Here is a 23852-nt window from a genome sequence, read left to right on the forward strand (position 1 = left end):
ACTTTTGCCTCATATACTGAACATGTCTGTCTTGTGTGAAATGAACCTGAACAGATCCTTTACAGCACACTGTGTGACATGGAGGCATTATACTGTGCATATAGATATGCCAAAGTAGGGACCCTAATTCCCATTTTTTAATGCCTCATTTTTCACATGCAGGAGTTACTCTACTTTACTGGATTTTGTCTGCATCAGGCCCTCTGAAAATCGAAGTCTTGTTCAAGAAATCAGCCTGTATGTTTAATCAAGTTTATAGGGAAACTTGTCTTTTTTTTTTTCCCCTGTCCTTGTTTGGGGACATAGTGTTATGACTAGTCACTTTTGTTTCTAAGGCCATGATTTATCTGATACACAGATCATTTGTGAGGGAACAGTTGTGCACATTTTGTATTGAGATTAAAATTATGTAGTTCTTATGTTTTTTCAGTCTGATAAATACACAACTTTGTACAGGTTAGAAATTTTGTTTAAACCAACTCTTATTCCACAAATAACTATGATGGTAAATTACATAACTGCATGGTATTATAAAAGAGAGTGGATTTTCTATGATATGTAAGAGGTAATCTTAGACTGAGTTCCCCAATAGCTTCGTTCCGGGGAGTTTCTTTAAAAAATTCTTATTGTGGTGATTCTATAGAGCAGCTACTTTTTTCCCCAATCGAACGTTAGTTCATCTTTTCATACAGAGATTGTATAAAATGAATAAATGATCCATTTAAGGTTACTGATGCATTTGGACTAATTTCAGTAATTGTTTTGCATAAAATCCTGTAAGTGTAGTGCTAATGATTTTATTATTTTATTGCAACTAACATTTCACACATTTCCTAGGCTCCATATAGCCTATATATGTCCTACCTCAAACTGTTTCAGTAGTGGCTCAAAACACTGCCCTTACTAGTTCTCTATACTAAGTACTCCTATAAAGAATGAAATCCTCTCAAAAATTGCTTTAACACAAGACATCATTTCTGCTCAAGCTTTTTTTCCCTTTTCTTGTGTATATTACAAATCCTAAGAGACAGTATGAAACCATTCTGGTGCCTTCATGAGTTTGTAGGACTCAGTGAGGTTCCTAGCTTATCTCCATTTTTTGTGTGGTTAGTATTTTCATCATTTTCTTAAGCTGCTTGTTTGTAAAGAATACAGACTGAGTTTCTGCAACCTTGTAAACTAAAATCTGTAAATCACTGCATCATGTGCTATTCTGGCTTGTATATTTTCTGTAATCTCCTTGTTGTATGACTAGAATGATGCAAGCAAATTTAAAAATATTTGAGCTTTATTTTCCTGCTTAAATAATTTCCTACATTATATTTTTGCATCTCTTGCAAAATGGCAATCGTTTTCTTCTCCCCTCTGTACTGACTTCCTAGAATTCTTTCACTATGGGAGTTTAACCTTTTTGGTTCAGGACTGGCTTGCTTTGTATATTGTGAAGCACTTTAAATATTTGTGGGTACTACAAAAGAGTAATAGTAATGCCTATGTTATATTAAAAATACCCTTCTCTGTAACTGAATGGCATTAAAGGAGCAGACTTGAATAGTTAAGAAGTTTGATGGAAGATTAAGTTTCACGTTCATAACACTTTTAACCTGACTGTAAATCTATAGTGATACATTTAGATTTGTTTTTACAGTTCCAATCTGTATAGATACTGATTCTGTTTTAAGAAAATCAGTAATATGGTAAAATGGCCCCAGTAATATATATGTCTTCTTGGGACAAATTTGCGTTTCATAAAGTAAGAAATGTCCAGCACCAGTGCCAGCCAACATTAAATAAATTGTTTTAAAATACTTTGGATACTAACCCTATTATTACTGTAAATAACTTAATGCATATTGATTGAAAGGAATTCGTGTGTGTGTGTGTGTGTGTGTGTGTGTGTGTGTGTGTGTGTGTGTGTGTGTGTGTGTGTGTAAAACATCAGATGCTGAAATACTACTTCCAAGTCTTTTCATTAATAATCTGCGAGTCCAAAAGCCTTCTGCAAGGTGCACATTAGAAGATACTATTTCCCATCCTGTCCAGCCCTAAAAGCATATGAGTGTCATATGTTGAGTGTTAAATCAGAGCACTAGCCCCTCCTATGTTTGTATGAGAGTCATTAAATGTATCCATATGTTAGTGCAGATCATCAAATGCCTTGGGTGCTTATTTAGTTTCCACCTATGATCAGAAGCTTGGGAGTAATTTCACTCTCCACCATCTTCACTCTTCCTCCTTAAAGATCATACGGTGGACTGTTGTCCTCTAGGGATCAAGCTAATGCAGAACTTCAAATAGGTCTCTAAAGTAGTCAACCAGCGGTGAAATGCTATTGCTTGGATCTGTGCTGCCAAGTTAGGGATAATGGCAAAAGAAACACCTTGCTTGTTTCCTAAATATAAATTCCTGTGAAAAATTACAACACTTAAAGTATGAAATTACTTCATTTGTATTATTTGACTGTTGCATTATAATGGAAGGTTTAGAAAAGTTTTTTTTTCATGGAAAACATTATTGCAGCTGGAAAATTAAACATTATCTGATGTTTAACTGTTCACATTGAAAATACTGTAGTCACATTCAAGGGATTTAATGTGGTAATCATGCTGAGTACGCAAACCCATTCTGTGGATGGTATCTTCTTCGTAGGGCTGCCAGATTGACAAAAATTGGTTGAACTGATTTTGACATCTCAGAATCCAACTCTGGTCTTTATTTTTTGTGGGCTGAAAAATGGCCTCGTAAGCTATTCAACACATGGTTGTGACTGGGGTTGAATAAGCATACCCACGGGAAGGTGTCAGAGTACCATGAGCCTTTCTCTTAGTTTGTACCTAGGGTGAGGTGAGTTTTGATTGCTATCTTTGGTCTCTTTGAGTCACAACTTCCCCTTATGAGGCAACAGGAGAAAGAACCCAGACCAACCCCAGCATATCAGCAGCCACTGCATCTGGCTGGTCACACCAAGCTGATCGTGATTCACCCTTCTAAGGGAACACAGAAGGTGAATTTCCCCTTTGCATTCCCCCTCAAGGATAAATAGTCTCTTTCTGTCCCAAAGCTTCCGGGGACTGCCCTATAGGCAACGCTACTCCAGTCATGCACCATGGAGCAGTATTTAACTGTGCTGTTCTGCCCCTGAGGATAGTGTTTAATCATAGTGATCATACTGTCAAGAAAAAGAAAATTCTTCCAAATTTCAGTTATATTGCAAAAGAAAATGAGGCATTAATTTTCTGATGACAAGTAAGTTTATCTTCATTTCTTGCTTCTGTAGTAGCATAGGCAAAATGTAATAAAGTAAAATTGTATCTAATCCCTACATATTCTATTGAAAAGAGGCTTATTTATTTGCTGCCTTTCAGAGATCTAATGAAAGGACAGTTGTTTTGGTTTCATAGGGCAGTGTCCTGATTGATAACAGCAAATCTGAGCTTAGTTATTTCAGTGCAACAAAATCGAGTATGACAGTTCAGTGTCGGTAAACTGTGCAGCGTAAATGTTAAAAGCATAGGCCTTGTTTCAAGTTGCAAACATGAGTAAACCAGTTGTTACTGAGTAGCCATGCAGTGGCCACCCATCCACGTGCTGCCTTCTCACAGGGGTTGAGCTGTCCCCAGCAACTCAGGCCTTGACCATGCTACTGCATTGGGGAGGGCGGTGGGAGGGAGGTTGGCATGCAGCGGAGGGGTGCTCTCCCCTTCCCACCCTGGATCCTCCGCAGCTCGTGGGGGGAGGGGGAGCAGCAGATACAGCAGTCTCCTCTCAGCTCCCCATTGCATCACAGTGCCTGTCCGTTCTTAAGAAGGGGAAGTGGCATTGATGGCTTGGGGTGGGACGGGATCCTGTTGCCACCTTTGAGCAGCACAGCCCCAGAAGAAGTCAGCTAGGTGTCGTGGTAGCAACAGATGGCAGTGTTTGTTTAATGCCGGTTATTTGAGAGTATCGATTGATTGAACACTGGTTAGAACAGAGTTTACTGTATCCCTTTTACTAATTTGCAGATCAATACTACCCATTATAAAGGCTTCTAATCTGGTCCTCTTAAAATTCTCTCCACTTATGTTTGTAATAAATGTGCTGTTTGCTCTTCTTGCTTTCTTACTGTAGCTGTATCTCCTAATCACTTCATTAACTCTTCACCCCAATATCTTTTCTTTGGTATAGAGTCACACTGTCAGAAAATGGTTGTCAAATTGGCTGGGCACAGGAAATAGATTTGTCTTTGAACTACAGTATTATGGCCATGAAACAGTTGTCCCATTCATCTTGTCTCTCTACTGTTCAGAAAAATGTCCAGGCTGTGGCTTACTAGTAACTTACCTGACCTGCAGTATGGCAAAATCCAGTGTTAGTTAACCTTTTAAATACATATTTTCCCATTAAAAAAATAAAAAAAGCCTTCACCGCTTTATTAAATGCAGTAATCCCCCCATTAAGAATTAATAATAGAAAAATTATCTTTTACAGTGGGCTAAATCTGGCACCTGTAGCACGACTCAGAGGTACCTGGGAAAAGCTACCGAGCAAGTATGAAAAGCACCTTAGAGACCTGCAAGATCTTTTTGATCCATCTAGAAACATGGCTAAGTATCGCAACATTCTTAGCAGTCAGAGCATGCAGCCTCCAATTATTCCACTGTTTCCTGTTGTCAAGAAGGATATCACATTTCTACATGAAGGTAACTCCCTATGCAGAGAAGTAATAAATCAAAACATAGAATAATATTTTGAATCCTTTTTGAAGTCCAATGTTCTAAATTATATGACTGAAAAGAATAAGTAATGTATTGTATGGTGTAGTGTCCTTTGGACTAAATTAAATGTAATACAGAAAGCATAATAGAGGAGGCAGATCCTAGACAAAAATTAAAAATTCAGTGGAGATATTATTTTAAAAACTGTACTTCATTAACAGCCTCCAAGGTTATGATAGGAGCTTTTGCCTGTACTAAACAATGTTAAGAACACTTGAGATATATTTCTGTCATAAAAAAGTCATTTTTATAGTATTTGCAGAGTTAGTTTTGTGAAATGGCTTGCAGAGAGTTACCAGGATAAAACAGTTCTTAAAGCATTTTGGTTAAAATGCTGCCCTTCATTTAAAACACTTCCCTTTTTAACAGTTTTCTATTCGTCATTAGTAAAGGTTATAAAGGGTTTTAAATGTGCCAGGTTTTCATATGTGAGGTCTCAATTGTTTGAACTAATTTAAAAGACTGAATATTTTCAGTTTCAGATAGTCCTATTTTAACGTAGGAAAATGAACCTATGAAAATAAATAGTCAGATTGTTCCATTTTCCCCCTACTGACATCTGCCTCTTTAGAATTAGACTAACAAGAGCAGAGCAAGCAACTCTATCTATTTCAAGTGGGCCTGATTGGCATCTGTATTCTGCCACTATGCTACTTCCTGGTTTTGACTGATACTTGAATTAAAGGCTTTTGACATCTGCTGAAGGGTAATATCGTGGGAGACAAATAACATGTGAGCCTTAGAAAAGTACTGAATATTGCTAATGTTTGCTCTATATATTTCATTGTACAGGAAATGATTCAAAAGTGGATGGCCTGGTAAATTTTGAGAAGCTCAGAATGATTGCCAAAGAAATTCGACAAGTCGTCAGAATGACCTCTGCTAACATGGATCCAGCTGTAATGTTCAGACAAAGGTGTGCAATTAAACAAGTGGAATTAAACATATCTCCTATACAGTGGATAGAGTGTGGGTTTTTGTGCATGAACATGTTTTTATGTTCCATTATGATTTCACTTATCATTAACATTTATCATTAGAGTAAAATCTGTACCAAAGGAATCTGTAGCCGTAAGGAATATATTTTAACATGGTTTTAAAATAGAAATATTCCTGATTATGTTCCATAATCTGGCTAGTGCCTTCGGGTATATTAGTACAAAAATTAGTTATTTTATTGTACATCACAACAAAAATCACTCCACATGCATCAGCCTGAGTATAATTAGGCTATATACAGATGGACTGCAGAGTAGAACCACGACCATCTCCAATCTGGGGCCAAGACATTGGCACCTTGTAGTGCATTGGCTGGAGACAAAGTAGCAGCTGTTGCATGTCAGTTGTGCAGGATGTTAGAGCCTTGAGATCCGTGTAAATATACCTTCTATGGCATGCCTTCGTGTGGGCCAGACATATTGCAGCTTCTCGAATTGACTTATATGCTGGGTCAGTACAGAGTCCCTGCTTCACCCATTCTCTTTTCCTAGGGTCCCTTTGAGCAGCTCAAGTGTAGGACTTCAGTGTGTTGGCCTTGGCAGCAGTTGAGTCAGGGTGATGCTCCACAGTGAATCAGTGAGAATGTTAACTTAGCTCCACTTCACAGGGCACTTGAGCAGTCTTACTATCTTGAAAACCCTCAGTTACAACATTCAACTGAAGGCAATCACCTCTATGTATAACTGAAGGCTTAATGCGAGGGACCAGGTGAACCTGAGGTCAGAGCTTTGCCTCAAGAATCCTCTACTAATACTGTGGGGCACAGGCCAGAAGGAACCTAACTTGGTATTCAGTTCACAGGGTGAGATTTCAGGGCTTCCAGTTAGAAAAAGCACCATTTTACTTGTAATGTGAGCAAATTTGGTATTTAATTACTGAACTACAAATGTGGAATGCAACAATGTTGTTTTAGCACCAACACTTTTCAGAGAAAGTATCACTTTCATGTCATTATATATTATACATGCAAAAAGTTCACATTTAAAATTCAATTTGTGATATATGAATCTGATGATTAATGTTAATCATCAGAAACTGTAAATTTATATAGGTAAACCATATTTGCATATCAGTTTTCTCTAAAAATTGGTCTATACTTAAAATGCTCCATAGGAGGCAATGAAGTCTAATTGTTCCATTGAATGAATGTCAAATAAATAGTTCACCTGTGATATGCCTTTTAAACCTCCAGTATGCCTGTTAAAGGACACATCCAACACAATGCTCTCATAAAATGCTATGTCTACTGTGGTTCTTAAACAGTAGCTGAGATTAGAAAAGAAAAAATAGTCTTTTTCGTTTCATTTAGAGTCAGTTTCAGTTTCTTTTTATGAAAGCTCCAATAAAATCTTTTTGATTATAAAGACAAATTAACAAAAACAAAGTTTAGTGCTCATCTGAATACTTTGACAGGTTCATTACCAATTAGAACAAAGCTTCTGATTCTTTGGAATATATTTTTCAAATAACATAATTTTCCTCAAGCAATCAAGTTAACAAATATAGTAAGAAACAACATCAATATGAATTTCTGTGTTTCTGGAAACTGTAATCCTAATGCATTAAATTCCTTTAATCTTATACTTCCCACAATATGAATTTTTTCTAAAATATATACAGATTTCATTCTGTCCCTCAAAATTAAAAAATAACAGGTAAGCTGTCTGAAATTAATAATGCAAAATCTGAAATTGATTTGTGGGAAATACTAAACCAGAAAAGTTAACTGAAGTTGGATTTTAAATTTGTAGGTTTGAACATAAAAATGTTCAATATGTTCTTCTGTAGCCATTAAAATATTATAAGGAGTTCTCCCTTGCATTCTGTTAAAACCACATTATTGTTTGGGAAGAATATTTGCCTGATAGCATTTTCTTCTTTTCTATACTTTCCTGTCTACATCTTTTTCTTCCTGATTCTCAACCGTGATATTTTTCCTGTGCTTTTCTGTTCAAATACATGCTTCAATGTATATGGCTCTTGCTTACAGGAAGAAGAGGTGGAGGAGTTTGGGGTAAGTGTAGAGATGAATGTGACTAAGATAAACAAAGGTTATGCAACTTTAACATACTGCATCCTCCTCATTTAGTGCATGCATCTGAAATACAGCATGCATTTATTAACCTTGCAATACATATTTTTTGGTTAATCAATTTAGAGAAAAATATGAGAACAAACACAATTTCCAGTCAGCTTTTGTCCCTGGAGTTGATGTTCTGCATAAGCTGTTTTGACTTTAATGCAGAAAGACAAGCTTTATCTAATTAAAGTTTAATGCAGAGTATTTCTGAAAACAAATAAAATACCCTTTAAAACCTATCACAAATATTCAAACTAGTACTTTTTTATTTAAACTGTAAATATGTATTGGATTATTCTTGTTATCCTCTCTAAACTTCTAGTCCAGCTCTAATTGTGAGTTGCCCAGTGTCTCACATTTTTAAACTGTACTTAAAAAGCGTTAAATCTTTCATTTGAGCATATTCCAAAACCATTATTGGTTTCACTGGAAGTTTTGGTTGTGCCAGGAATGTAGAACAGGGACCAAAAGGATGAGAACTGTGAATGCAATACGATTGGCTGTTGAATATTGCAACCAATGCCTGCACTGGAACTGATTAGTAGCAATATTTGGCTTCCTAGAGACAAACAGTCCTTTCTCTTAGTGCTTCTATTAAAGCAAAAAGAACCAAATAGCAAACACAAATAAAATAAAAAATAAAAATAAATTATTTAAATAGGAATTATGACAAATAGACTCTGCGTTTATTTCTTCCGAGTAGTATGAAGGACAATGCTATTTCTAAAACATTTCTGTTTTGAGATTATTGCAAAAACAGTTAAAAGGAGAATTTGAAAATGTGTGTGTTTTTAAAGGGAATTGACTTTTTAAAAACTCTGTCAGAAATTAAACCCATAGATTATTAACAATTATGTGTAAAGTTGTCAAGTCCTTCTTCTATACCTTTTCAGCTGCTTTTTCTTCAGCACAGTAAATTTATTCCATTAACACCTGATACTTCTCACACACAGAGATTTCAGTATCTTTTTTGACAGTCCCTTCTTCCACCTTTTTATATATGATAGTACAGGGAGGAGTGCTGAGGTACCACAGGCTAAAGTGAGAACCTACAATTGTGTGCTCAGTTGATGCTGAAATTAGTTTTTTTCTTTTTGTATCTTTTATATTCATTTAAAAACACTTTAATATATATAATTATTTCACTCATTTTTATGCTGAAAGCCATTAAGCAGGAATAGGTGTAAGTAGAGGATTTTAATGGTGATCTGCAAAGAAGTTTTTTTGATTGTGCCCAGTTTCACTACTTTATGATGAAAAAGGTGAACCGAAAGCTTCTGTTTTTCATGTCTCAGCTTATTCACCCCTGTCTACCCCCCTGTTTTTAAGTCTTAGAACTACTAAGGCTTCAAAATTGGACTCCCAAATTCTGTTAGCTTGTCAAGGTCCAAGATGTGGATTGAGAACGCTCATGCCATAATGTCAGGGATGTTGAAGTGTGAATACAAACATATTCCCGTGCCTAGATATATTAAGGATTAGATTTAAATAGATCTTAACATTTTGTTTTTGTTAACAAGTCTGACTCCAAATAGCTTCCAATCTTAATTGCTAGGCTTTTGTTCTTTTATAATGACACACATCTGCTATGTCACTAGTATGCCATTGCATTCCAGGGTGGATAAAAACAGGAGAGAGCAAATCAATATTTTTGGCTACTGTTGCTCACATTCAAGCAAAAAGGAGCACTAGCTCAAATTTCTGGCTTTTTTAGGTCATGTTTAAAACCATATATCAGATTCTGAAAGCTTAGTTCCCATCTCATTTGATGCCATATTGCTAAAATATCACCAATCATCATGGTTCATAACATATGTAGTCTTTCATTGTTCCTGACCATAGATAAGTACCTATTTTAGCCTTGAACGTATCAAAATGTTGAGAATTCCCAAATGTCTCTTGCTATCTTGTGCCATCTGGATGGCTCTATTAATGGTAGGCTTTCCCCGCCCCCCCCAAACAACCTATATCTATATTCATATTTCATTTTTTAAATGAATATTACTTAGAATTTGACATGTCTGGATGATTATCATCTCCCTTCTGAATGCTTCCTGTGGATTTTGTGAAGCATTTTTACTTGGAAACCTGAATTATTTGGGCTTTCAATCTTATTCCTACTTGTTTATCTGTGAAATACGCATATTGCCAAATAATGATTGCATATGGTGCCACGTATGATTTCTTTAACAAGTCAATTACCTTTATAAACATATTTACACAGCATTTACTTTTAAATGAAAAATTATACCTTTGGATGCTTTATAAAGATACTCAGGCAGAGTTATGCAAATTGGGGTGAGATGGCAATGCAAAATTGCTGCAAAAATGGTCACTGTGGCTCACTCATCACCCAGGAGTGAGGGTTTTTTTTAAGGGTCAGCTCTGGGCTTGACCCTCCCCTCTTCACATTGGTCAGGTTGTAGATACCCATGTATGCAGTCCTGAGTACAGTTATGTCTCAACACTTTTGGTACATATGTCTGCCAGCATAACCCAGGATTAAAATGGTAGGCATTTTGCAATCCAGAACTAAATTAACATAGCTATATGGGCAGCTTTAACAGCATTTTGTCTGGTTCTTGCCGGTTCCTCACTTCCACGAGTTATCCTTTCTAGATTGAATATGCTGTTGTCAGTTTACCAAATTACTTTAAGCTAAAAGTTATTTTAATACAATTCATCTCTTTAACTCATTTTCATCAGCATGTACAAGCCCTAACTGAAGTATGCTGGTATTAATGTGCTTCAGCATATGCATTGATAGGATCTTATTCTCAAAATGAACCTGAAGTTTACTTATTTGCCTATTCATTTTGTAGGTCTCTGAGCCAGGGCAGCACAAACTCAAACATGCTTGATGTTCAAGGAGGTGCTCATAAAAAACGGGCTCGACGCAGCTCACTCCTTAATGCCAAGAAGCTTTATGAGGATGCCCAGATGGCCAGGAAGGTGAAGCAGTACCTTTCCAATCTGAATGTGGAAACCGATGAGGAAAAATTCCAGATCATGTCACTTCAATGCGAGCCTGCATATAGCACTTGTAAGTAAGGCAAACACGGGCAAGGCTGTTGGTTGAGAGAATTACCCTCCTTGCCATAAAACCCTAGTTATTTATGCTGTTGCACTAAAGCATAACAATGTTTGCATGAAAGAAAAATCCCTTCTAAGGACTCAGAGAGTTGGTGTACCTAGAAAGGAAATTTGTCCTAAGTTGTGCAACTCCAGCAACAAGTATTGTGTAGCTGGAGTTCACCTACCTTAGGTCAAATTTCCAGCATGGCTCCACTGCAGGAGGTCAGCAGGGATGTGGCAGTCACGGAGCACTATATGTAAGCTGCACTATATAGGGACTTAAGAGGCGACATCTGTACCCTAGACTTTGTCTTGCTTCGTTTAGCTTTGCATCAAGTACTTCTTCACAGGAAGACTCACCGAGAGTTCAGAAGCTTCTTGATGTTCGGGAGATTCTTCACATCCACAGCAGCGGCCCTGACTGCAGCGTTGTAGTCTTCAGACAATGCAATCTCTTTGGTGATAACCCAGAAGAGACAATTGCTGTCACCAATAATCTTGTCTATATTATATGGTGGACCCAACTTTGAGGATTTCTTCCATAGCTATTTGTTTGGGTGGGGAGTTCAAATTTCCAGATTTTTACAGGCTGCTGTTCCCCAACTAGCTGAAGTGGAAAAGAAGGGCTTGATGGAAAACAGAATAGCTGTAACAGTGATAATGTCAATAAAAGTATTTGGTTTTAAAATTTAAGTGGTCAACTGTTCAGAAGCCCCTGCTCCTCCACAATTTGTGGTGGAATGCAAATTTCATACCTTCTACAGCTTTTCCTTGCCTTTCCATGCATTACAATTGCATGCTCTATGCCTGACTTCATTTTTCAGATAGTGCACGCTATAGTGGAAGTTGCCCAGCTTTAGCCATTCTCAGCCAGGCAAAAGTCACTAAATTTAGTGTATGTTGTCTGGGTGAGGAGCACTGTATGTTGCTTGTTACTGGTTTGGTGCCTCCTACAGGGGCTCTCTCAGGGTTTGATTAAGTATGTTCCTATTAGGCACACTAAATGGAACCCAGGTAGATCGATGCTACCCCAGTTTATCTTCCCCTTAGTACAGACGTACCCTCATTTCTTGATTATGTACAAAATTTTCAAATGATGACCCGGTTATATTAAGTTATAAATTTAGGCATGATTTTAAAACATAATTTCATGGTAGTAAGAAATTTATCTGTAAGTGCTGACATATTAAAAAAAAAAAAAACTACTGGCTAATGCGGTTTCAGCCATGCAGCATTTGTCTTCTGTCTTTAGTGGCACTTGCACATCTGTAGTGATGGGTATTATTTTTTACCCTCAATTGTTAAATTGTGTGTCATTCAGTCAATCTGCCTGAGAATCTGTAGTACATATGATCTATTCTTCTTCTAGAATAAGGGAAGGATAAAAATAACGTTTACCATATGGGCTGCAAGGAAATTAAATGAGACAAAACTAATATAGAAAGTAGCTATGGATAAGGAATAAATATGCAGTTCTTGCATTATGGCTTACAGTGGCTGCGTCTAGACTAGCCCCCAACTGCGAGGGGGGCATGCAAATTAGGGTGTTGGTAGACTACTAATGAAGTGCTGAGGTGCATGTGCATCACTGCATTAGGCTAAATCTCCCCGGCGGCAACTTCGAAGTATGAAACTTCCAAGTGCCGGCTTGCGTGCAGCTGCAGGTCAGCTGTGGGTACTTCGAAGTGCCTGTGCTACTTCGAAGTCCCTTTAGTAAATAAGCTATGGTATCATCTATATTTCACCCTTAGTACACAATTCAGTAAGCTCTGCATCTTAATTTTAATATTGTAAATTATCACTGCATGTGGTTTTGATACATAAATATTTTTGTAAGTGTTATTGACAACTAAGGTGAGCTAGTGAGGAATGAATTAAGATGCAGAGCTTTAGCATTTAGGTGGCGGTTGGTAGCATTAGCTGGTCTTCTGTTAATCCACGGGTGGCATGGCTTTGAGTAAGCTCCCAGCTGCATGGGGGAGGCAGGGGGAGGCTAAGGTCCTACCTCGCATGCCAGAGAAAATTAGCTTGTGTGCCAATTGCTGACCCCTGGTCTAAGGGATCTGTGAAAGATTGTCATTACCGTAAAACAGCTGTTTTCAGCCTGTGGTCTACATGCCCCATGGGTCCATAAACTCTCCTAATATTTCCAAAGCACTTCTGTCTGCAATTTTTTATGGGTCCACAAATGAGAAGAGTTTGAAAACCACAGTAACAGAGCAATCTTATGTTATATGAAAGTCTTTTAAATAGCTGTTTCATCTACATGTTACTTCTCTATTCAATCTTTTCTTGTCAAGTTCAGACTCCAAGTTGAAATGAGACCTGATCATCAAGAAATAAGTACCAGGCTTTACATTTCTCAAAATATCTATACAGAGGCTTGGCAGAATTTGTTTTTTTATATATAATTTTGATGGATAATACCAGTGTTAATTAAGCATTTTAACTTTTCTGTCAATTTTACATTTTCACAATTGTGGACATTTAAAGGATGGGGGAAGAGATTAGACATTAGGAGAATCAGATCACAATCAGTTTATGACAGTAGACACTGATACTGAGAAAGTTTGAAGTTTTATAACAATTAAAATGCAAAACGTCAACATCACATGTCAAAATTATACCAAGTATATACCCTTCAGTCAAACTTGTAAGTTCTCGTAAGCATTTGTCTTATCTGCTAATTTCTATTATCAGTGGAACTGTTTTTTTCACTAGTATTTACTGATAAAAACGGAATCCTTTCAAGCCTACCTATGGTTTTTTTAAAGGAATATTTATGGGCACTATTGTCAATGAGTGTTCTGTGCTGTCCCAGGTTAGTATTGAGAATAATCTCAGAAATACTCACTAATTTTAGAAAATGAGTTTGTGATTAGTTTCTTCTAGAGGGTCTTTTATTGCCCTGTAATTTTGTGTTAACAGATTATATTTCCATTCTTCATTTGTGAAGTGCAGAGAGCTTTTTATTTGAGATTTCTTTTAGTGTTGTTGCTTATACAAAACATTTATTAAAAGTACTTCCTGTCATGGAAGTGATTTGGGACTCGTGCAAATGCCCATGCTGAAATCCACTTAGTGATTTTGAACTCCATGTTAGCTCTGCCAGAGACTATGCCAAGAACCTAAAATGTAGCTTGTATGAACAAAGAAAGAACAGCTTTCTTCATTCAGCTTTTTGTGCTGTATAGTTGTGAAAGTATTGTAATAGCACTGGTTACTCATGCTTGGAGGCAGAACCATGCCGTGCATGTTGTTTTCTTAAATTCAGCTTTCTCCTTTCGTAGCAATAAATCATAGAAGATATGATTTAAGGAAAGTAAGTCATATACATAAATGTTCTTAAGTCAAAAGCAAGTTTTGTAATTTCTTAATAATTGAAATCTGTGACAAGTCATCATGATCAATGGGAAAGAGGGCTTTTCAGGAACTGCCCAGGATATAAGTACCTGGGCACCTGAAAGGACAGTGTCATTTCACATGCATCTCGTCCAGGTACTTCCTGTTCTTCCCTGTTCTGTTTGAGTATGTCTACGCTACCAAGTTTTTAGGGAATAGTTTATTGCAGAGTTGTTATTCCATAACAAGTTTATTCTGGAGTAACGCATCTACGCTAAAGGAAGGCCCCAGAATTAGCAAAACTTATTCCAAAATAGTGTATCCACACCCAAGAAAGCTGATTTCATATTAGAGCCCCTGGAAGCAATGCTTCCAGGGGCTATAATTCTGGAATAGCTTATTTCAAAATTGCCTCTATTCCTTGTCTACACAGCCCTTATTTTGTAATATCCGTTTCAAAATAGGCACTATTCCTCATACAGTGAGGTTTACCAAATTCAAAATAAGGCATCGACTATTCTGAAATAATTTCAGAATAGTAGTTGAGTTGTGTAGACTGGGCTCAGCAACTCCCACACCACCAGTGCCAAGAGTGGCACATGAGCCAGTTTTCCTCAGCACGTGAGGCTGCCCCTATTCTCCCCATGCAGTTGGGAGCTTGCTCAAAGCCATGCCACAAAAGGTCAGCTAGTGCTACCAACCACCACCTAAATGAAGATACTCTTAATTAATTAATTAGATGTATTTATTAATATTGCTGTTGTAAGTAGGACTATTAGTGACTTTAAAAAATATCACCGGCACTGGGGCCACACGTAGAGATCAAATGATCAAATTTTGGCACTTCTCGAAAGAAAGGTTGCTTAACCCATGGTGTAGGAGCTCACAAAGTTATTTTGAAAGAGCAGCCATTATTTCAAAATAACTTTGCTGTGTAGACACACCCTTCCAGTAAACTTTCTCTTTCCTTGCCCTCTGCCATTAGTTGTGGAGAAGCCCACTACAGGGGAGAAGCCACCTCTTTTTTTTTTCCAGCTAGCTGGACTAAGGACCTACTGCTTACAGGATGCACTTTCCATATAGTTGTAATGTTCATGCTTTTCAGTTGTGTACTTTTTCACTGAAATCTAAAGTATTTTATTTGTGGAACTCAATTTTAATGGGAGTAAATCAAATCATTTCTCATTGTGTTGTATGTTTACATAAGTATTCTCAAGAGTTTTAGAAATGTTTTTAAACCTGTTTTTATACCTTTGCTTCTGAAGTCTAAAAAGACAGAAGAACCTTTAGTAGATACTATTTATAGGCTGCCATTTAAAAGGCTGTTATCTTCTGGTCAGTCATTTTGTCAATACTACTATAATAAATCTTCAAAATTAGATTGCAAATTTACTAATGTTCCATTATTCCCATAACAGTGACCAAGAATTTAAGTGAGAGAAGAGGCACAAAATCCTCAGAAATGTCACCAATACCCATAAGATCTGTTGGCCAAACCACAAAGACCCATCTGCATCAACCAAACAGAATGAGCCAAGTTCTCCAAGTTCCAGCTGTTAATTTGTACCCTATTAGAAAAAAAGGGCCAACTAAGGACCATGTCACCTTCAGTGAGTATCACCAATTTGTACTTCCAGTATTCAGCATAAAGGGAACTAGAGGATTTACCTGGTGTTGCTCACATGTGGGAGATCAGGGCAGGGGGTTGGGAGGTGCTTGTCTGTGAGAGGTGGGGTGTGGGAGCACTCAAAGCAGGAGGTTGGGAGGTATGGCGGGGCTCAGGGGAACGCCACAGCCAGCAAAAGCTCTGCTGCCTAGCCAGCAGCTCCTCTGCGGGGAAAGTGGCTTGGGCTGCAGCTTTGGGGCAAGGGAGACACTTACCCCATGGCCAGTGGCCTGCAACTTGCTAGACTGCGTCTATACTACAGTGATCTTTCTAAAGAAGTTCTTCTGGAGGAGGTCTTCCAAAAAAACACTTTTTTTTACAAAAAAATCACATCCATACACAAAAGTGGCTTGAAAGATCACTCTTTCAATAGAGAGCACCCACACAGCTCCACTCTTTTGAAAGAATGGACTAGGGATTGAAAAATCCAGTGCCGTGAGGACTCCTCTTTTTGAAAAAAGCACCCTAGGATGGCTACTAAAGTTTTTTCCCAAAGAATCTTTCAGAAGAAGGCACTCTTCCTCAACTGGGAGAAGAAGAGGGCACCAGGAAAAGTGGTGCTTTCTTTCAGTTTCATATTGAAAGAAAACATTTTGTATGTAGACATTCTGTTGGGTTTTTCGGAGAGGGCCCCCCCCCCTTTTTTTTTTTCCAAAAGAACGTGCTAGTGTAGAGATGGCCCTAGTGAACATCAGTATAATTTGTTCATCAATTTCCACTTCAAAAATTAAAGAAGATATCAGGAAAGCTAGTTCAACTTCACAAAAGTTTTTTTTGCCTTTAATCTAACTGTTACTTCAAACATGGGCATAGGACGTTAGAAAACAAATCTCCTTTTAAATAGGCTGACAGGAATTGTTTTCTCCATGATTGTTTGATTGTGCAGGTTCTGCCAGTCATGCAGATTTCAGCACTGCAGTACAAGTGAAAAAAATGAAACTCATAGCTTTTTATTGCATGTTCTAACTCATGACCTCTCAGTTTCTTGACCAGCAGTAAGGCACATCATATATTTTTGCCGCATGCCTTACATATCTTTCTTTAAAATCAAAATCCAAAGGAATAAAATAAACTGTTAAAGATGTCTTTCAGGGAATACAACCTTTTATAGTAAGCTTATTTTCCAAAAGAAACATCAAGTCTCATGCACAACTACTGAATTTTAATTTTAAAATACATATGGGGCTAAAGTTTTAATAGTTGACAAGTAATCACTTCTTTTGCTTATACACGATGGTTTTAGCACTTCTATTTTCACACACCTGATTTATATGTGGAATAATGGTAATTTCCCAGGCATGTAGATGGGTAATTGGTGTTCATTCTTCTGTGCAGAACTCAGGTGGCTTTCTTTAAAAATCGGGCCTTATAGTGCTCTCTGTTAAAAATAAAATAAAATAAACGGCACATAATTCTGCTTTAATCTACTCAAGTGTCTGTGCAGTTTGAGATACTCCTAAAACTTCATTTGTGGTGTAACGGTGAAGAAGTCTTATTTCTCTCCAGGATGTTTGAAAAGTTCATTGTTTCACTTACACTATATGACAAACTTAATTGAATGTTTAATGTATTACGCCTGACTCTCTAATGGAAAATGGCAGTGCCAATAGACATACCTCTGTTAGCTTTTTTTGTCAGGTATGAAAGTAGTGCTCAGAACAGGTGCTGGCTGAGATCCCTGGCTACAAAATCCTTTATCCCTTGAAGTGGGGAAGTGTGGGCAGTAGCCATATACACTTCTCCATGCTGTCATAAATACATTGGAGAAGAGACTTCGAGCTTTATATCTTATTCAGTCCTTAGTCTTGCCACTAATACTCTCTAACATTGTATCAGTTGTGATGATTCCAATTGTCACCCAAAAGCCATCAAATTCATTTGAGATGGACCAGTGAGCAGTTAGTTGTCAGTAGACTCTTTTGGCCATTTCTGACCTGAGTTAATTTGGAAACGTCAACATTATAAAGCTTCTTAAATAATCTAGCACCTCTTTCTGGTCATTCTTTTACCCTAGCCATTATGCAGTCTTACCCTTGGTAGTAATAAAAACACATATCAAACATATTACCTTGAAAGCAGAACAGTACAAAGTAATTTACTGTCATCTTCATACGTACAGGTTCTCCTCAGAAGTCACTCAGTTTGTCTGAGGAAGTAAGTAGTAAAAAACAAGAAGATAGTATATCTATGGCATCCTCTTTACACTCCAGTCCTCCTGCTTCTCCTCAGGGCTCTCCTCACAAAGGTAGGAGAATATCTTTTATATTACACTGAAGCATCTATTTCAGAAAATCAGTATTTTGTCATACTGGAAAGGTGGTTATGGATTTATAATTCATTTAAGTGATTCTGTGAATACAGTAATTTTATGTCAAGAGTACCTTAGGGTATTTTTATAATAAGTGTGGATGAGTGTATTTCTGTAAAAATTAATATATAATACACATTTGTCCTATTGCCAAATGCACATTTTTGAGACATAAGTCTGAAATTTATACCTTGTTAAAATTCTCAAAAGTGACTAAAGCAATTAGGAGCCAAAGTTTCGTTGAAAATCAATATGGTATAGGCTTCTGAGTACCAGAATTAATTTCACAAATGGGATTTAGGTGCCTTCATAATTTAGGATAACATATTTGAAAATGTTTCTGTCCAGCATTGGGTTTGGTGAATTAGCATATGTACACCTGGGGAACCTTCATTGCTTGTGTGATCTTATACCTGGGAGACTCTGGCTCCCTTGAATCTTTTTCATAATCAGACTGCAAGGCTTTGTTTTACTGGCTTTGTTTTAGTAGTTGCCTTGCAAAAAAGCATTAAATACTTTTTTCCCTCCATCCACCAAATATAATACTAGCCAAACCCTGGATTTTTTCACAACTAGTGTGCAGACATGCTGTGACAGGTGATGGAGGTACAATGCCATGCAGAATTCAGGATTTGGGTGACAAGTTTATTCCTTATGAAGGTGTATTGTCAATGCATCCTGCTGACCCCTGAGTCTCCTCATTTCTATGTTTGTGTTTGTATGTTGAGTTTTCCTTGCTATCATGGTGGTCTGTGAATCCACTGATTTTTAAACCCTTTGCTTTGAGGACCTACATCACAATCATCACTAGACACGTTTGGATGGGATTCCCTTTGAAACCTCTTAACTCCAAGTTTATTAGTCAGCCAGAGTGATCACTGCTGTATAATGTAAAGCATTTGTCCCACCCTCCTGCACTCTGAACTGTTGTCTCTGAATTACTGACAACCCTGGAAAGGAGAGATTAGATTGGGGTCTATGCATGGCAGTTTACTGATCGTCTTAACCTTTTTGCAGCAGGAGATAAGGCTTGGAAAGATGTCATGAGAATTTGCTTCTGGCATCACAAGACAATATTTCTTGTAGGAGGATAGTAACAGAGAGGAAGCCGTGCTACTCTATACACTATCTAAACAAAAAGCAGTCAAGTAGCACTTTAAAGACTAGCAAAATAGTTTATTAGGTGAGCTTTCATGGGACAGACCCACTTCTTCAGACCATAGCCAGACCAGAACAGATTCAATATTTAAGACACAGAGAACCAAAAACAGTAAGCAAGGAGGACAAATCAGAAAAAGATAATCAAGGTGAGCAAATCAGAGAGTGGAGGGGTAGGGGGAAGGTCAAGAATTAGATTGAGCCGAGTATGCAGACGAGCCCCTATAGTGACTCAGAAAGTTCCCATCACGATTTAAACCATGTGTTAATGTGCCAAATTTGAATATAAAAGCTAGCTCGGCTGCTTTTCTTTCCAGAATGGTGTGATAATTCTTCATCAGTAACACACATACCTTTAGGACATTGACAGAATGCCCCATTCCACTAAAATGTTGACTAACTGGTTTGTGGATCTGGAGTGTTCTGATGTCTGTTTTGCGCCCGTTGACCCTTTGTCTAAGGGAGTTAGAAGTCTGTCCAATATAGAAAGCATCTGGGCATTGTTGGCACATGATGGTGTATATGATGTTAGTAGAGGAGCATGAGAAAGTGCCTGTGATTCTGTGAGTAACCTGGTTAGGTCCAGTGATGGTATTTCCAGAGAAGATATATGGACAAAGCTGGCAGCGGGCTTTGTTGCCCGGAAAGGTTCCAGGACTGGTGTTCCTGGGGTATAGACTGTGGCTGTTAGTGAGGATCCTCATGAGGTTGGGAGGTTGTCTGTAGGAGAGAACAGGCATGTCACCCAGGGCCTTCTGGAGTGTAGCATCCTGATTAAGGATAGGTTGTAGGTCTTTAATAATTCGTTGCAGTGGTCTGAGTTGGGAGCTGTAGGTGATGATCAGTGGTGTTCTGTTCTTGCCTTTTTTTTGTAGGAGGATGTGATTGTTTTTTGTTTTATCATTGTAGTACATGCATAAAAGAAGTGTCTGTGTGGCCTTATTATTGAATTCTCTGACAATTCTTGTTCTGATGAGGTTTTTGTCAAGGGTTACTTTTGCTTGTATGTTTCTGCAAACATGATTTCCATTAGCTTTCATAGTGTTCCATGAGGATCATGTTTCATTTTTTTCTGGATGATTTCATTAGTTTGACCTGCTTTTAACATGTGGGGTGTTTTGTTTGTTTTGGGAAGGAGAGGTTAGCACCAGCTTGTTTTGCTCAAATTAGTCTGTATCGTGTGCTAACATTCAGTACTGAATTAAAATTAAGTATATACTTCACAAATTACAGAAATATTGCATCTTAGTTCTGAACTGCAATTAACTCTTCTAATGAGGTTTTAGTCCCTTTGTTCTCTAAGCAATACATGAGAGAGTCTAATGTCAGGAAAAAAAAACTTTTAGACTAAAATCAAAATGTTAATTTTGTCACACAGTTTGTCACTTACAATGATTTGTACACTGTGTGTTTCTTTGTAGTTGGTAACATCCAGAGGACCGACAACTGCAGTCAGATGAATCTCTCTGGATCCTCCTCATCGCTTGCCAGTGAAACCAGCAACAAGAACTGTGGGCAGCGCAGCTATGGAATAGGTGGGATTTATTTACAAAAGAAAATTCTGGAGATCACTGGCAAAACAAAACATGATTCTGGCAGTAGTGAAAAGAGACAAAGCGAGGATGATAGAAACCAGGCAGAAATTGAGAATAAGCACAGAAAAAGAATGAGATCCCCATTTGGAAGATATAGGGAAAGAAGTTTTTCAAGGGAAAGACCAGCATTCACAAGTAAAAAGGAGGCAGATCCCACTGAAGCTACAGAAGGAAATGAAAAACTAAAGGACCTAGGCAGTGATGCTCTAAGTACAAGTAGCCATGGCAACAGTAATACGCTTGTCTGGTTCTGTCCACAGTTGAGGCCCAAGAGAAGGAAGACTATATGATGCTCTGTGTGCATTTCATGTCAGGCATTTAAATGGTGTGTCTGTGGTATATACGTATTTCTGCATATTAAAATGTATATTTTTCTTCGTTATTAACAAATTCTTCTCCACCTAATCCTTTAAAGGACAGACATTCTTCACCTGAGACTGGCATTAGAAATCATTTAAAATATTTGCAATAGTGTACTTTGATGCTAAGATTTGAAAGTCAGTATAAATATACACTCCTGCTTTATTTATATTAAACAGTTAATTTTACCTTTTTGAAAACCACAGAAATATTAAAATCTGTAACATATTATTTAGGCTTTAAAATACTCAAGTTTTGCTTGATAAATACCTGCAAATTTTGCTTGATAAAAGCAGTTGCTGTATCAAGCTACTTTATGTTTCTGACAGGCATACTTTAATCTTGCCTGTTGGTGACCATGTAGTGGTCTTCACTGGCCAAGGATGTACATATGATATATGTAGACAAAAAGAACTATAGAAATATATGATGTTGCATATCAGTATACTGAAAAGTAAAGAAATTGAGTTTAACCAATCTTAAATACATTTATTTACCCTTAAAGTTATCTGTTACTCTGATGTGATAACCATGAGCATACTCAGGGTTCAATATCTGTTGTTTTGGGGGGATTTTTTTGCTTTTATTTTTTTTTAAAATAACATTTTAGTTATACATCCTGGCCACTGCCTCCAAATGCCAGGTTATTTGATCATTATCAACTTGGTATGATAGGCATCATAAAAATGGCTATACTGGATCAGACCACAGGTTCATGTAGGCCAGCATCCTCTCCAGTGGCCAGTGACTGGTGAGCAACAGGGAATGAACAGAACTGGCAATCACCAGGGGATCCATCCTGTTTCCCATTCTGAACTTCTGACAAACAGTGGCTAGGGGCACCATTCCCGCCCATCCTTGCTGATAGCCATTGATGGTCCGATCTTCCTAATATTTAGCTAGTGCTTTTTTGAACCCTGTTAAAATTTTGGTCTGCTCAACATCCTCTGGTATGGACTGTGAGGTTGACTTTGGGTTGTGCAAAGTAGTACGTCCTTTTTTTGGTTTGACTGCAATTGCTTAGATCTGCTCAGATGCTCTGATGTTTCACTGCTCTGTACAAAATTATGTCATATAGTATTTTCCTTAAAATAAAACGAAGTTGTTACCTGTATGACGTGGGGAGGGGACTCTAGCTAAACTCATGACCTCCTATGTGAACCCCCCCATCTTGGGACCCTCACGCTCTTCCGCTCCCCATCCTTATCTCACATTACCTAGGGACAGGAAGATGTGGGGGCAGTGCAGAAGCCAGAGGAACCTATGATGGTTCTGCTCCTTTCCCCTCCACAGAGCTATCGCACTGGTGTACAGGGTGTGTGTGTGGTGGGAGAAGGGAGAGCAGGGCTGGGAGTTCTGCTCCATTCCCTGTTGGGAGTGGCAGCAGGGAAAGGAGCAGAATGCCACCAGCTCCCATAGCACTCTCAATCCCACGTGGCAGCCAGTGGAAGTACCTTATATGGCCAGTGTACTAGCCCATCCCACTTGCACTACTGCTTAAAGATGAAGTGAGAAACTGTTAATTCATGGTGGTACAACTGAGAAAGACTCTTGACCCGAGAAGAGTTCATCAGTTGCCTGTTCTGTTGGGCCTCCAGTAAAGAAATTAGATAATTCTTTGGTAAGATTCAGTGGTAGATTAAACAGGCCAAGTGAAGTCCCTGTTCTCCAATGTCCCACTCTCCTCGTCAAATCAGTCGTCAAGTCTTATATTTATGTTTATACTCATAATATAACATGTTACAGTCTAATACCGTCTCGGGGCAGGCAGAGGAGACTGCACCAGTCTAACTTAAATAGAAAGCGCTTTGGAAAGTCATCCAGCAGGAACCCTAAAAAAGATGAAATTCTAAATATTAAAATGAGGGTAGAAGCCTTAGTGCAAGTCATGTTTTCCTCAAAACAATGACCCACAAATGGAAAGGAAGAAACTTACCTTAAATGAAATGCTAAAGAAGATTTGAGAGAGAGCTGCTCATTCGTTAATTTACTTCTGACTTATATTTGTTTAATTCCCCCACCACCACCCCAAAACAAAGACATGAAAACAGAAGCTGACCTGATTCACTACACAAGACCACTACTTTCTGCAAGTTAGTCCTCCGACCAAATCAACTGAATTAATATAAACAAAAACCTTCAGTAATCTAGCCAAATTTCCACTGACAGCTTACAATTTATTATAAAAAAAGAGCTCAGAGGGATCAGAAAACCAATGGCCATAATTTTTATTTAACAGAGTTTAAGTTCAGAATGAGAGAGTAATTTAACGGTGACAGATATTGTAAATTATATGCTATGGAAAATGCATTTTCTTCTGTACTCAGAGGGAAAGCACAGAAAAGCTGCATGAGGCTAACCAGTAAAACTGCTGTAACGAGTGCAAGATACCAGCTGCTAGCAAAACAATAATAAGCTTGCAACATATGTTACTCTGTAATCTATTTAACATGAAGTATGTTGGTTACTACACAGGGTAGCTGAGCTGATGTATTAGAAGTAGTTAGGCTCA

At 37.8% G+C, this 23852-nt stretch overlaps 1 protein-coding gene across 4 annotated transcripts in view; it reads left to right on the forward strand.

Annotated features, from left to right (window-relative positions):
- RAPGEF6 (Rap guanine nucleotide exchange factor 6) overlaps positions 1-23852 on the forward strand; it is a 230631-nt gene that overhangs the window by 189762 nt on the left and 17017 nt on the right. For 3 of the 4 annotated variants that reach the window (XM_075009312.1, XM_075009315.1, XM_075009313.1), the window contains 7 exons: positions 4471-4682; positions 5550-5673; positions 7747-7770; positions 10659-10879; positions 15672-15863; positions 18039-18164; positions 20807-20920. In XM_075009312.1, the coding sequence (XP_074865413.1) occupies positions 4471-4682; positions 5550-5673; positions 7747-7770; positions 10659-10879; positions 15672-15863; positions 18039-18164; positions 20807-20920 (1013 nt within the window). The remainder of the gene's footprint in view (positions 1-4470; positions 4683-5549; positions 5674-7746; positions 7771-10658; positions 10880-15671; positions 15864-18038; positions 18165-20806; positions 20921-23852) is intronic. The other variant, XM_075009314.1, reaches the window with a different exon arrangement.

Source organism: Carettochelys insculpta, chromosome 15, assembly GCF_033958435.1.
Source record: "Carettochelys insculpta isolate YL-2023 chromosome 15, ASM3395843v1, whole genome shotgun sequence".
Taxonomy (NCBI): Eukaryota; Metazoa; Chordata; order Testudines; family Carettochelyidae; genus Carettochelys; species Carettochelys insculpta.